Source organism: Exophiala bonariae, assembly GCF_035927105.1.
Source record: "Exophiala bonariae strain CCFEE 5792 chromosome Unknown scaffold_1, whole genome shotgun sequence".
In the NCBI taxonomy this organism is placed as follows: domain Eukaryota; kingdom Fungi; phylum Ascomycota; class Eurotiomycetes; order Chaetothyriales; family Herpotrichiellaceae; genus Exophiala; species Exophiala bonariae.
The window spans coordinates 1,484,988-1,498,967 of NW_027042476.1; the positions used below are offsets into that span (position 1 = coordinate 1,484,988).

Below are 13,980 nucleotides of genomic sequence, written 5' to 3' on the forward strand. Positions count from 1 at the left end.
TTAATATGTCTAAGCGAATATGTAAAATATTCATGTGTCGAGAGTGGGAATGACCGTGATGTTGGTATATAGTTAACAAAATGAAGGGAATGAAGCCCAAAGTTTCCTCATCAGAATACGTCGAGAATGAAAAATGGTAAAATAGCACTGGCAAGGCAGCCTGACAACCGTCAGGAAATAGAAGGGTGAAGTTGCAGTGAGAGAATTTGAGGGTTCTGCATGTGAGTCTGACGATGAGTTGATGATGCCTGGCATGCTTGGTACTATTCGGCAACCGGCCTGGTCGGCACATCGTAGACAAATCCAACAAGGAACACCAATCATGCCTTAGCGATATCGACTATCCACCCGCCCTCCGACCGAGTTCAAGTTGTGGCTGGGCGACCTGGATGATCAACACGGCTTGATTTGTCCGGCTAGTGCAACCGCAATACGGATGCATGGGGCATTTCCCCAGAACTTGAATGGATAATGGTTCGACAAGTGCACGAAAGTGATCAATATTCCTCTTCAAGTTCTCTGTCTACTGGTTGCTACGAAGCTGCTTCTGCCTCTCCTCTCCGTAGCGCCAACAAAGCTCTAACATCAGTCACGTACTGCAGCGCCTCTAACATGGGTATCAAATGAAGCAAATCGTTATCTGTTGGATCATTGATCCATCCTTCAATCGGGATCGCATTGTCTAATAAGTCATGTCAGCATTCGACAGATCCCTGGATCGATTGGAGGCCAACTCACCTTCATGGAAAATATAGCTGACGGGACTGTTGTCCAGAATAATCACCTTGCTCAGATCAGGCTCAATGCTGCTCAAATCCTTGATATAGGCTCCATTGCGGAATGTACAGTGCTGTCGGTAGTACCTGCCCGCGAAATACTTCCTTTCTACCTCCAGCCAGTCAATGACGGGATCGGCATATTCTTGCACCGAGGCAGTAAATATCACCAGTTTGAACCATTTGGACACCTTTCGGAGGAACTCGTCGCAATGTGGTCGTTTGTGCACATAATACAGAATGGGATGCTGGGGTCCTATCACTGGGGTAGCTTGACCTGGCTGTGGAGCGGAGAGGGCCACGGGGGTATTGAGTTTGACCTCGACCATATGACCCGAAGACATGCGGCCGCCTTTGGCCAAAGAATGTATCAGAGTCTCGTCAAGATCAAGAACCAACGTCTTCTGTTGTGGAGGCGAGCCTCGTCCGGGAGAACGGGGGATGAGATTGGAATACGATGGTTGTCGTCTAGGGATCAATGGGCGTGGAGGCTGAGGTGCATGAGGATACCTGGTGATACGCAATGATGGAGAAGGAGACCGAGGAGACTTGATATTGTCCACAGTGAGGGGGGTGCTATCACCGAGTGGACTTCCGGCCTTTTTCTGCTTGCGACGCTTGACGGCGTCCTGTTCCTTGATTCTGATGGACGATCTCCGAGTTTCCGACTCCTGGCGAACAGCTTTGTCTTGTTTGGTCTTGGGTCTCGCCTGATTCTGATCCGCCTTGCGTGCATCGTTGTCGGAATCGGAACCCAAGGTGGTCAGAGAGTCGCTGGAATAAGAGTGTTGCAATTTTGCATCAAGCAGAGGGCGATTGGAGAGCTTTTCGGTAGCGGCTGACAGACCAATCGCTTTGGTGGCACCACTCAAGGACGAACGATCTCGGCGTGGAAGACGTGGAACAATTGAAAACTTGCCCTCTTGAGTTCTGAAACATCGAGCAACGTAGACGACGGGAGCCCCAATGGCGGCGAGGATTGCAGTAATGACATCGGCCAACCTCTTCACATAACGCCTCCAGCCATTATCCCACTCAGAGACGGGGAGTCGCTCATCCAGGCCAAGCAGAGGGGACTTCTCATCTTCTTGATCGTGCTCATCCTTGAGGGATGGTTCGTCTCCTGGTGATGTGGGGTCTTGATTAAAGAGAGAGAAGGTGGAATCGAACTCTTTTTTCAGCTGGGGGATATGCTCATCGGTGTAGGTTCTCCCTCTTGGAGCTTCTTCAGAATAATCCTTTTTCAAGAGATTACCTTGAGAATGCGAACGTGGCCGAGATGGTTGAGGTTGGCCGATGACCCGGGATGAGATGAGGTTGAGGGAGTTCATTCTCGTGCGCGGTAGTCGCGCACACCTGGTCGAGGACTGGGGTGAAGTCAATTGACCAAATATGTCGACAAGGAGTCTTTGAAGTATTCGAGGGGCAGTTGACTGCGATTGAGGGACTGCAGGCGGGCAGGATGGGAATCGGGTTATGATGGCATTTCGGAAATCAACGAGAGTGGGGAAGATGGAAGCGGCAGTGGAAGGGGATCGAACTAATGAGGGAAGCAACTGAGGGCAAGTTTTACATGCTGTTGGAGAATCTATTACTGGTACAGTTTGAAGTACAGCGAGTCTGAATAGCGGGCAGGATAAAAAGAAATGAGAATGAAGATGTTGAAGATGAGGTGGAAAGCTGAGGTGCAGTTGCAGTTGTAGTGACAGACAAGGAACAAGGAACAAGAGCAAAAGTGGATGGGGAAGACTGCACTGGCAGTGGAAAGAATTGGTGGCTGGGGTCGCCCTCAGAATCACTCCAAGGCGACTGTCATCAAGCGGGCTGAGACGTGGGTGAGAAATGGCAGTGGTCTCAGCCTAAAGCCGAGGATCTGACCCCTGGGATGCTGGTTCTTCTAGTTAAACCTCAGGAAGAGGCACACCCAAGTCACCCCACTAACTACCGCCTAGTTCCGGTACATGTAGGTAAGAACCCCACCACATCGCGCTCTTCAACCCTAACAGCCTGAGGTCCACACATGCGAGTCATAACTTTTTTTGACCACCCACCACGATACCCTCCAAACGCATACGAGTACACATCAACACCATCGCAGCCATGATCCAGAACCACAACCATTCTCTCCTCATATGAAACAGAAATAACTATCGTCATCAATAGTCTTGGATCCTCTGCCCACCATGGCACCCACAAATTCCTCCACCACTCCGGGCTTTGCCAGCTTCCAAAGGCATCTTTCCACCGAGCCTGTCGATTCCTCCACCCAATATCTCGTCTCGTATGTTATAACTCGTGTCTCTTTCATCAATCCCAGTCCTAACCCTACCGCTCCAGTCTCCTCAAAAGACGCCAAATCAAGGGCTCCAAAAGATGTGCCGTGGCAACCACCATTCTACTCCTTCGCACCGTCGAGTTGACCAAACAGCCCGACTCCGCCAGACTCATCCAGAGAGTCTCGGAAGTGGGAAAGAAATTGATTGACGCTGCTCCCCATGAGCCTGCCGTTGGAAACATTGTCCGTCGCGTTCTGGCCATCATACGTGAGGAGGAGGAAGACGATCAAAAGGGAGACTACAGTGCTCCTGTCAGTGAGCCCGAATCCGACAATGTCACTCCCCTCGATCATCCTCAATCAAGATCCGTATCCCATGGTTTACCCAATGGCTTCTTCAACAGGGCTGATACCGCCATGGGCTCTTCACCTTCCCCTTCACGCTCGGGAGGTGCCTCTCGCCCTCCCTTGATGAGTTCTCACACTGGTGTTCCAGGCGCTGCTCGTCCTGGTGTCACTTCCATGTTCAGCATCCTCGCCCACCCCACCATGAGGCACGGCGGGGTGGAATCCCCTGGTCGAAGTGGAACATCCACCCCTCAAATAGGTTCTTCGGGAATCCTCCAAAATCTACGTCCCGAAGTCATCAAAGGCATCAAGGAGATCATTGATGAGATCAACGAGGCCGATGATGAGATCTGTGGCGCCGCCCTCGAACAAATCCACCCCCAAGAAACAATCTTCACCTACTCAGCCTCTCTGACCGTTCAACGTTTCCTCCTGAAAGCCGCTTCCAAGCGCAAATTCACCGTTTTCCACGCCGAATCCTACCCCAACAACCACATCAAAACCCATGCTCTCCTCACAGGCAAGCAGGACACCGCTCCCAGCTCCACCAGTCCTCAAGATGACGACGACGAAAACCTCCCCAGCGACACCTTTTCCAAACCTCTCACATCTGCAGGAATCACCGTCATCATGATTCCCGACTCATCTATCTTCGCCCTCATGCCACGCGCTAGCAAAGTCATCCTCGACACGCACGCCGTCATGACCAACGGCTCCGTCGTTGCCGCCGCGGGCACCAAGGCCGTCATCAAAGCCGCCAAATTCCACCGCGTGCCTGTCCTCGCTCTGGCCGCCACCTACAAGCTGTCCCCTCTGTATCCCTACGACCCCTACAGTCTAATTGCGTACGGCGACGCCGGGAAAGTAGTGCCCTTCCAGGACGCCGAATTACGGCAGGGTCTGGTCTCTGGTGTCCGAAATCCTCTGTATGACTTTGTCGAGGCCGGCGATGTGGATTTGTTTGTCACAAATCAAGTCCCCGCGGTCGTCAGTCCGGGCTATCTCTACCGCGTGGTCAGGGATCAATACCGGGATGAGGATTTGGAGCTATAGATTGTAGATGATGCAAATGAAACCCTCTGGTCTAGAATGAATTGATACCCCTACCCGCCCAATGACACGCTCGATTTTGTTTCAATGGAGATAGATGTACTACTTATACAATACAAGCTTGGAATATGTACATGAATCAACCGCCCCATCTATCTATCGACACAAGTTTGCGAGTAGAGTTCCATGCATCTATTCCACTCGGCGCAGAGGCTGGATTTCGTATTTCATCCTGGAAATGGGCAATCCCTGGCGGGGAGATGAAAGAATCCAGGCTCTTGATTTAAACAATCCGAAACAATCCGAACAACCATTGTTCAATCACGCCTCAACAGTGATATTAGTGATCTTAGCCTGTCTGGCGGCCAACCTCCTCCGCTTGCGACTGCCACCAATGCGGATCGACGAAGCGAGGGAGACGGGAAACTCTTCCTTGGCCAACTCGTCCCTCCGCCTCTCGATCTCGCGCAACTTCCACTTCATGCGTCTCGTCTTCCGATCGTCGCGATCGCCGGCCTCGGCAATGTCCGACTTCAACGCCTCGACTTCCTCGCCGTTCAGCTCTCGCTCCTTGGCCAATCTCCGCCTCCTCGCCTCCTTGTGCTTGATGACCTCGTCGTCAATGTCCTCCCATTCATCCTCTGCGTCTTCTTCTGCTTCTTTCCCGGCCTCCTTCGCCGCCACTGCTCCACCTCCACCACCACCACGCTCAAGCTTCCGTACCTCCTCCTCCAGCAACTCGAGCCCGCCCTCGCGAAACCGCGTCACCTTTCGCACGTTCATCAGTGTCATCTCATGCATAGATCGATCGTTCTCGCGTTCGTGCACCAGGGTCCGCGCCGTCATGTGCCACCGCACATCTTTGGGCCCGTCCACCAGACACAGGATCGCCGTCTCCGCTTGGTCTTTCGCCCGATTCTCCTGCCGTAGCACTCGTGTGTATCCGCCCGGTCGGCTCGCGTAGCGTTCACGTAGAGGCCCGAAGAGTTTCGGGATGTGTTTCTCGGGTTCCTGTGAAGTTGAAAACAATAACATCGAGATTAGTATCCGTGACACAGTGATAGATTGATCAGAGGAGTTTCTCCCTCCTCGAGGTGGAACGTACATAGAAGATCGCCTGGGCTTGAAGTCTTGCAGCGCCAGTATTCCTCTTTCCCAATGTGATGAGCTTCTCGGCCATGCGTTGGGCTTCTTTCGCTTTGGCAAAGGTGGTGGAGATGGTTTCGTGCTCGATCAGAGATGTCACTAGGTTGCGGAGCAGAGCTTGTCGGTGTGACGACGAACGTGACAGATGGCGGTACTTGATGGCCGACATGGCTGGCTCAGATGCGGCGGCCGAAGCCTGTCGGTTTGGATGGGAGTCGGGAGGTGTTGCAGGCAGAAATCGTGTTTCCAGGTAGCTGAGTAGTAGAGCCTCCTATCTGACTCCTTGGTATATCACTGGAGTCAATTCTCTGACCGTGGGTGGGAGACTGGTAGTTATTGATGGCTGGGTCAGGAGACAAACTTGAAGTTGCATGCATGAACTCGAATAATTTGGTCGGAGAGGTGCCCAGTGAACTTTTTGGAGGTGGTTGCCCTTCCACCAATCACCAGGTGACTTCGGATATGTTTCTCCGATGACAGATCCGTGTTTCTGGATAGTTTTCTGCATTTCACACGAATATCTTTATAGTCTTATTGGGACGGATGTATCATCTTGTGTTGTGGATGGTACCAATGTTTCTAGATTATGATACAAGGTGACATATCATAACGAGGACAAGGGCCATACGATATCTTGGGGTGGCTTTGATTGAATATGATCATGTCTCCTACTCCAACATTCTGACTTCTCTGGGCAATAGAACTACAAAGATACCTTACGCCTGCGAGATGTGTTGATCTCCACACCCCGCTTGAGCGATTCCTCTTGCCTAATCTAACTACAAGCAACCGAGGAAGAACGCTCCAAAGGGGACTAGTGCTAGAGCACCACTGACAACGAAGTGACTCGCAGCACCGGTGAATGTAGAGGTCGCAGCGGTCGTGGATGCGGTCCCGCTAGCAGCCTAGATAGTGGAGAGGAGGCCTGAGTCAGCACGATATTCGCAGAAATCAAAGATGGTGAAAATCGAAGAGACACTTACCCCCGCAGAGCCCGAAGACGCAGCTGTCGCAGAAGCACTGGTGCTTGCAGCGCCCGAACCTGAGCCCGAAGTGGTGCTACCGGTAGGAGCAGAAGAGGATGTCGTCGAAGCGGTGCCGTTGGTGCTCGTCGCATTCGCAGCGGCCACCGGCGTAGCGTCAAGCCCACAGCGTTCAGCCGCAGCACCCACACTCTCACCGTAGTACTGCCAGATGTTGAACTCGAGCGCGCATTCCAGACAGGCTTCCAGCTCGGTTGTGAAGGTGCTGTTGTCGCAGTAGTTCTCGGTTCGGGCGATGGTGATGACGCCGCCTGCTCATGTCTCATGTTAGATGCTGGTCGGTTTGGAGGACTTCTTGATTCGAAGAAGCGGTGATGGAGCAATCGGAGCCTTGGTCCTCTGAGAGCTCTCTTGATCTGGCAGTCATTGGGTGCTATTGCCTCCGGATCCCAGAAAGAGAGTCACTTACCGCAATTCGCGTGGCAGTCATACTGTGGGGTCCCTGGTGCCTGGCGGCGGAGGAGAGCTTCTGTGTCCCTCAAGGAGAGTGAGGCCGTGGCTGAAGCGGTAGCGGCAACGGCCGTGAGAGCAAGGATAGATAAACGCATGGTGGTGAGGGGGGAAACCCTGAGTGGCTCGAACACTGGCAGAGTAGTAGAAGTACGGGAAGATGGTCAAACGAGTGAGATACCGCACAGGAAGTGGGTAGGAATGTACAGGACAGGCTTCTGAGCTCTTGCGAAACTTGAAGGGAACGAACAAGTCTCGACCTCGCTGAGGCTGGGTCCCATGTATTTATTATGGTGCTCGTACTCGTAGGAAATGAATGGTCTTTATCTTACCCTCCGTATCCCGGAGCTTGCCCTGCCAAGGGCAAGCTCGAGCTAAGTTTACTCTGCTTTGCAGGGGCAGCATATTATGCCATCCAACATCATGGCTGGATGCGATGGCCGGGGTGAGCTGCAACACATGGGTGATCGGGTGGGGCATTGGCATCCATGACCAGCTTGTGGTTCCGCGAACCGAGACATGGTCTGGAGAGGTATGCAGAGCATAGATCCACGCTATGTACGAGCTCATGCGATGCGTGGGAGGAAAGCCGTCTGCTACGAGAAAGTGTTGTTCTCGGACAGGAAAGACAGCAGAGGATTAAGCGAGAAATGGTACACAGAGTTGGCCGGGGTTTCTGGTGGTCGGAATTTGACGAATCAGCGACGAACCCGGTCCTGTTGGAAAGAAACCATTGATCTTGGCAGTGAGTGATTTATCTGATAAGATTGGATGAAAAGACTGGGAGGGAAAAAATGAATTGCCGAGGATCAGTATATGGATTCCAAATGACATGTCAGTTGTTGGTTGATGGCATGCATAGCTCCGATAAAAGCGAGTCTGGCAGAACTTCGACGGCTGGGCCGGCATCTAATCTGATTAGATTGTGCCTACACCAAGGAGTTGGCAGCCTTACTGATTGGAGGCCATCAAAGGCTACTCATGTGCCAATGCTCTTGATCAGCTTGGTGCCTTTGGTGCCTTTGGTCCCTCACCTGACAGAAACCGTCTTGCTTTGCTCCAAAGACTATCCATCAGTTAGTTGAATATCTCCAAGCTCCACAATTGGTTGAGAGAATTGTTCCCAAGATGCTTAGACGTGGGTTCACACCGTTGTCGGCGTTGCTAGTCACATTTGAGCCACACTAGCGGTTTCCTTCCCTTTCTCTTGCTCGAGCGTGCAAGCCTACCAAGTGGCCGAATTCAAACCTACATAGAGGATGAGCTGGTTGGTGTGCTATATCTTCCGAAGCGCCCACGTCCAGGGTCTGAAATAGATGTCGTCCTTTCCCTCCATATCTAAATATCTCTCATTCGAGCAGACCAACAACTCCACCATTCTTCATCCATAGTCCAGTCAACATGCACGTGGTTGCAAGCCTTATCACTTCTGTGGGCTTCGTTGCCAGATTAGCTTTCGCACAGGACCATGGCGACGATGCTGCCCGAGAGATGGGTCCGGTAGCATTCATGTGGCCACCGGATCGTCTTTGGGGTGCTGATTTCGATAACCATGCTCCTTGTGGCTCTGCTGCAAGTGTCGGCAACCGAACCGTCTTCCCCTTGTGTACATTCTCCATCTCCACGGCTATAACTCGATGCCCATGCTGACTCATTGAAGTGAATGGACAGATCGCACTGGTAGCACAAGATGAATCCTGGCAAATCCAGGTTGCGATTTCGCACAACAGCAGTATGTATAAGATAGAACTCGCTACCAGACATGGTCAGCTAATCAATCACCAATACAGATCCTCTCTCAAACGATGACTTCGAGACTCTCATAGCACCCACGAGAATTCCGGAGCTCAATGAGGGACATCAATGTTATCCAATACCCAATCCGGCTGCGGATGTTGAGGCAGGAGCGAATGCAACTCTGCAAATCAAGTACACCTCCGACTTTGACACGGACTTGAACGAGACATTTTACGCATGCGCCGATATCACATACGTTGCAACCAGCCAATTCACCGTACAGGTTCCCTGCTTCAATGCCACAACCGATGACTTCGACCTCCCTAGCGAGAATGACGACGATGACAACAGTACCTCGACTTCGACAGGCACAGCTGCAGGAGCCTCCGCAACAGCTTCCGGTGCAGTGACCACGTCAAAAGGGTCTTCTTCAGGCCTTTCTGGTGGTGCAATTGCTGGAATTGTTGTGGGCGTGGTGGGTGGCGTGCTTCTTGTTGCAGGGGCATTTTTCTTCCTATGGCGACGTGGCCAGCAGAACAGACGTCTTCGCCAGCAGCAAGCCAATGTACGGAATGTCAAATGGGAGGAAAATCCACAAGGATCGCCACCATCTCAAAGCTCGAGTCAGGACATTGGCCTCAGAAAACTCTAGAACTTGATGGTCAAGGGGGGTCGCCCATCGATAGAGCTGTTCGAATGAGGATCGATGAGAAGTACATGAACGTGGGAGTCTGTCCTCTGGCAGACTGATTGATGAGATGATGAGCTTAATGCATACTTAGCGAATGAATAATGGTTGAGCGGTACCCTCCCTACGATGTGGGTAGTATTTCGTATCCAAGTCCCAAGTGGCGATCTCGGATCATGTCTTCCGTGATCAAGTCAAGTATTCAGGGCAACTACCCAGTAGTTGTGACACTCTATACTAATCCCAAGATCATTACAACAATGTGGTAGTAGAAGAAGTTCTGTAAATCCCTCGAATGTGAAGCGGCAAGAGCGATAAATCTGAAGCAGCAAGGAAAAGGCTTGGCGGCGAATTTGACCGACGCTTTGCCGGACCGGAATGCTCATCCATGATCTACTGCTCCGTACTACTACAGTACTACCTCATATGGCGCAAGAAAGCTGTGACTTTTCTCATCTTCGGTCTGAGGGATAAAACACTTGCACACTCCCCACCGCCACGAACACGCCTCATACTTTTTCCCGGTCATCTAGCTCCCCACGACCGCAGGGTTAAATTTATATCTTACTGGAAGCCCACCTGCCCGACTACATACCAGGTCAAAAGCTTATCGTTCGTGCTGTTCAACCTCGAGCTCTCTCTGACTTCAACCTCAACACACTCATTCTCCCCCACCTCAGCAACAAGTTCAGAGTTTCATTCACACAGGATTTGACATTGCTCACATATCGCAATGGGTTTCACAACAGGCTTCGTCAGTCGCGGTTCCTCCCTCCCCTCCTGCGAGTCTACTAACAGCAATCACAGTTAGGAGGCGTCACCTTGACCTACTCCATCCTCTACTTCTCCCTCTACATCCATCGAGCAAACAGGAACGTCCAGCGCACCCTACTCTCCCAGCAATCCAACCTGCTCAACTCCGTCATCGACCCTCCTGCGCCACTCCCAGACCCACCGGCATATGAAGTCCGCAAAGCCGGCCTGACCGAGGTGCTGAAAGACCGCTGGAACCGCGAAGTCGAGAAGCTCGTGCGCAACGCTCAGGAAACCGACTGGGCGCAGAAACGTGAACAGTACGAGGATCGCCTGTCCACCGTCTGGGGTAAAGTGCGAGCTTCGGAGCAAGGCCGCGAAATTGAGGCCAAGGCCAGAGACCTAGAGCAGAATGTTGAGGATAGGGCTAGGCAACTGGGCCAGACTGTCAAGGATAAGGTTGCCGAAGGCAAGGATGCTTTGACGACGGCGAAGGACGAGGCCAAGTCGAAATCCAAATCGGTGGGTCGAGAGCCAAGGTTACTTGAGTTAAAATGAAATCAGCTTCACAAGATTTGAACGCCGGAGCAGCAATTGGTTGACACTCAGTTGGGCTGTTTGAGAACGTCTTTGCGAAGATTGAGGCGGTTATATGGGGACAGTTCTTCGATGGGCGGATATGACCCAGTGGACTGACACGACTGAAGCGAAGCTATCTCGAGGTATTGCTGATCCCACAAATACCCTCCAAAGTCTTCTCATAGACGGCTCCTTCGAACGCATAGAGGGCTCTTGAGGCAGTAGGAGGATTTGTTTTCGCCAAACCCCGACAGCAGGCAAGACGCCATCTGCAAAAGCCGACCGCCAACCCCCCGTTACGCACATTCACCACGCACACAGTCAAGTCGTCGAAACCCAATACTACCGCCCACCAACCGTATGCGATGGGATGTCGTGTGGAGGCCACCCTGACCGAGATAGACTGAGGAAGTGGCCATCCCAAAGGAGACCCCTTCTTCTCGCCAACAATATACAGAATGCCAAGTGGGAAATTACAAGCTCAGAGGTTTCACAAGACTCTGGTAGTCACCCCAAAGAATTACCCTGTTGGCACTACCAGGTACACGACGCTTCGTTCAAACACAGCGCGAGCTCAGAGCTAGCAAGAGGAATAGCGCACGGTATCCGGAGATAATGTTTTTTACCCAATGGCAGAGATCCTCTCCACCTTGCTGCTCGAGTGGAGGAAAGCTAGCCGTAAGCCGGAACATGGGGCATCAAAGACCATCAGAGGCACATCACACGATTGGTAAAGGAAGTACTCGCAAAGCCGATGAAAGAAGAGGGGGGGGAGAAACGACCATCACCACTGTATTTTTGGTGTTTCGAATTCAATTCTGGAGACAAACAGAAGCAGCAAGAAATGGATGCAAGCTTGGTGCAATGCCCGAGTGATCATGTCCCACTTCGCCGCTTTGATTTTCCATGTTCGATTTCTTATTCAAGTTGTTCAAGAGACAAAAGCTCCATTTCAGCCGCTCTCTCGTTCCATTTTCGCCTTAACCGTCCATAGAGTCGTCGTAATACGCAATTTCAATTCGTCATTTCCTCGGTCGTGCCATTTCATTCTCATCCATATCATAGCCGTCGTTTCGTATTATTTCTGGTGGGAGGGCGTAATTTTGCCCCCGTTAGAGTGCATTTCGAGGGTGTTAAAGCTGTTTGAACTTGTTGTGTCTAGTAGCAGTAGAAGAAACCTCACTATATCACATCTCAACTCTGATCCTGGTTGGACAAGACCGTTTGTCATGTTTGCCAGTTTCACTCAGTGAAATACTACTTACCACCAATTTGAGACAAAGGCAGGCTTGTTGAATAGTCCCGAATCCTTGTCATGAGGGTGTGGGTGTCACTAGACCGGTGGACTGTTCGTTGGATCTCTGCAGACTTCTCTCCAGTTCCTTGACCCGAGCTCGAAGCTGTTCGTTTTCTCTCTTGACAGCTTCCAATTCGGCACGTTGAAGTGATGCTTCCTCGTACCTGGCTGCTGCAACCGCGGCGCCTGAGTTCGGGCTGCGAGGATAGGCGGATGTCGGGGCGGATTCAGAGCTGGACGTCTGAGCAGGGTGCGTGTTTGGATTGGAAGATACAGAACTTCGATGTGGATAGGACGTGTATGCGCTATATGCACCCTGGCTAACATGCGGGGAAGACGTGAGAGACGAAGAGCGGAAACCCGACGCAGATGTGGAGTTTTGTCGGCTCATGTCTGGTCTGCTAAGTTCCATGCTGGGTCTGCTGCTCGCCTGGACGCTCTGGTCTCGAGGAGCAGCCACTCCAGAAACGCTGGTGTTTGTGGCATTGGCGAGACTTTCTCGAATGGATCTGGCGGATCGTGTGGACAGATTTGAGGAAGAGCGGTGGCGTCGAGCTGATGTCGGGATGATGGTGGTGGCAGTCCCTGTGGTGGACGTATATGGGTCACTGGAAGAGAAGAAGTGATCAGAAGTGGACGAAGTAGTCGAGGCCACGGACGCTGTTTGTGCTCTTAGAGCGGAGAGTTCGCGAGTGAGACGGTTCACCTGAATGCTGTCAGAACATGAACTAGATATCCCGCGACAAAATGGACATGTGCTTACGATGCTTTCCTGCTCCTTCTCAAGCTCAAGATGTAGCTCGGCCGCTGTTAGAGGTCTGGGATGTCTTATAGGGCCTGAACTGTTTGATTAGCGGCGGCATCGAGGGAGAAACCACTATGTGATAAGCGACTGACCTGGTCCGATGCCCACTCCTGTGTTGTCCCCCAGTGTAGCCTGAGCAGGACGCGGAGAACTAGGTAGGCTGCCATTGACAGGTAGGGGAGGAGGTAACATTTGGGTGGAGGTTCTTCTCGAAGCCGATTGAGGCCACACTGGTGCTGCTGCTGATGATGGTGGGGGTGCTGCGGACGCTCCCTGTGAGGTCGAAGAGCTTCGAGGAGAACGTGGCACGGTGTTTAGATCCGGAGACATGGTTTTGTTGTGATGGTGGTGTGGTCGTGGAAAAGGTCAAGTATGGAGGGTGCGGGTTGAATGTCAAGAGGTTTCAGTGGGCCATGGGGCCAGGAAGTACCAGGAGGATGCAGAAAGTAGGAGGTCAGGAATGGAGGCACCGCAATAGTGATGTGGTTAAGACAGTGCAGCAAACAACCTGCTGGCTTTGCAGAGAATCCCAATTCACAGCAAATACAGAGGGTACGTAGAGACGGGGCATCAAGTGGTTGGTAGAGAGGGAGAATCACGATGGAGACAGTCCTCTGTGAAATTGAGTGTCGCGTTCTCGGACAACCAATCACAGGTGCACATTCAACCATTACTTCAAACCTGTAGAGCATGTCTCACTGGTCACAACCGGAACACTACTGATATCACTGTAGTACGACTTGATACTCAGTCAGGTAAGCATCCACCGGGTAGTTCCAAGCAACACTTCTGTGCTCAACCCGGAGATGTCATGGTTGCGTTTGTAACATAAATCATCAATTGTCTATATCTTGTTTTGGTCCAAACATATCCGTGTTGCTTCGATTGTAGCCATCAAGGGCGTAAACCTTTGGTAGCCTGTTGCTCCACTCCAACTTATGTTCGACTCTTGTGGTGTCCACTGCTCCCAACTTGGAACAATCTAATACGGTCCTCAAGGATGCACCATGTATCATGGGCTCCATGGGACAAA

At 51.8% G+C, this 13,980-nt stretch overlaps 7 protein-coding genes across 7 annotated transcripts; 3 read left to right on the forward strand and 4 right to left on the reverse strand.

Annotated features, from left to right (window-relative positions):
• Positions 1 to 533: 533 nt before the first annotated feature.
• Positions 534 to 2,107, reverse strand: LTR84_000525 (uncharacterized protein; the record flags this gene model as incomplete). The annotated part of the gene is made up of 2 exons (XM_064844155.1): positions 534 to 682; positions 739 to 2,107. The coding sequence occupies 2 exons, from the start codon at positions 2,105 to 2,107 to the stop codon at positions 534 to 536; spliced, it is 1,518 nt and encodes a 505-aa protein (XP_064712015.1).
• An 852-nt stretch (positions 2,108 to 2,959) lies between these two features.
• On the forward strand, positions 2,960 to 4,452 carry LTR84_000526 (uncharacterized protein; the record flags this gene model as incomplete). The annotated part of the gene is made up of 2 exons (XM_064844156.1): positions 2,960 to 3,057; positions 3,114 to 4,452. 2 exons carry the CDS (start codon positions 2,960 to 2,962, stop codon positions 4,450 to 4,452), a joined length of 1,437 nt encoding a protein of 478 aa, XP_064712016.1.
• A 318-nt stretch (positions 4,453 to 4,770) lies between these two features.
• On the reverse strand, positions 4,771 to 5,764 carry LTR84_000527 (uncharacterized protein; the record flags this gene model as incomplete). Its single annotated transcript, XM_064844157.1, has 2 exons — positions 4,771 to 5,460; positions 5,555 to 5,764. The coding sequence occupies 2 exons, from the start codon at positions 5,762 to 5,764 to the stop codon at positions 4,771 to 4,773; spliced, it is 900 nt and encodes a 299-aa protein (XP_064712017.1).
• Positions 5,765 to 6,374: 610 nt separating this feature from the next.
• LTR84_000528 (uncharacterized protein) lies at positions 6,375 to 7,186 on the reverse strand (the record flags this gene model as incomplete). The annotated part of the gene is made up of 3 exons (XM_064844158.1): positions 6,375 to 6,500; positions 6,579 to 6,889; positions 7,048 to 7,186. 3 exons carry the CDS (start codon positions 7,184 to 7,186, stop codon positions 6,375 to 6,377), a joined length of 576 nt encoding a protein of 191 aa, XP_064712018.1.
• Positions 7,187 to 8,489: 1,303 nt separating this feature from the next.
• On the forward strand, positions 8,490 to 9,477 carry LTR84_000529 (uncharacterized protein; the record flags this gene model as incomplete). The annotated part of the gene is made up of 3 exons (XM_064844159.1): positions 8,490 to 8,694; positions 8,749 to 8,820; positions 8,879 to 9,477. The coding sequence occupies 3 exons, from the start codon at positions 8,490 to 8,492 to the stop codon at positions 9,475 to 9,477; spliced, it is 876 nt and encodes a 291-aa protein (XP_064712019.1).
• A 769-nt stretch (positions 9,478 to 10,246) lies between these two features.
• LTR84_000530 (uncharacterized protein) lies at positions 10,247 to 10,824 on the forward strand (the record flags this gene model as incomplete). Its single annotated transcript, XM_064844160.1, has 2 exons — positions 10,247 to 10,267; positions 10,321 to 10,824. 2 exons carry the CDS (start codon positions 10,247 to 10,249, stop codon positions 10,822 to 10,824), a joined length of 525 nt encoding a protein of 174 aa, XP_064712020.1.
• Positions 10,825 to 12,158: 1,334 nt separating this feature from the next.
• On the reverse strand, positions 12,159 to 13,277 carry LTR84_000531 (uncharacterized protein; the record flags this gene model as incomplete). The annotated part of the gene is made up of 3 exons (XM_064844161.1): positions 12,159 to 12,848; positions 12,906 to 12,979; positions 13,040 to 13,277. The coding sequence occupies 3 exons, from the start codon at positions 13,275 to 13,277 to the stop codon at positions 12,159 to 12,161; spliced, it is 1,002 nt and encodes a 333-aa protein (XP_064712021.1).
• Between the last annotated feature and the right edge of the window lie 703 nt (positions 13,278 to 13,980).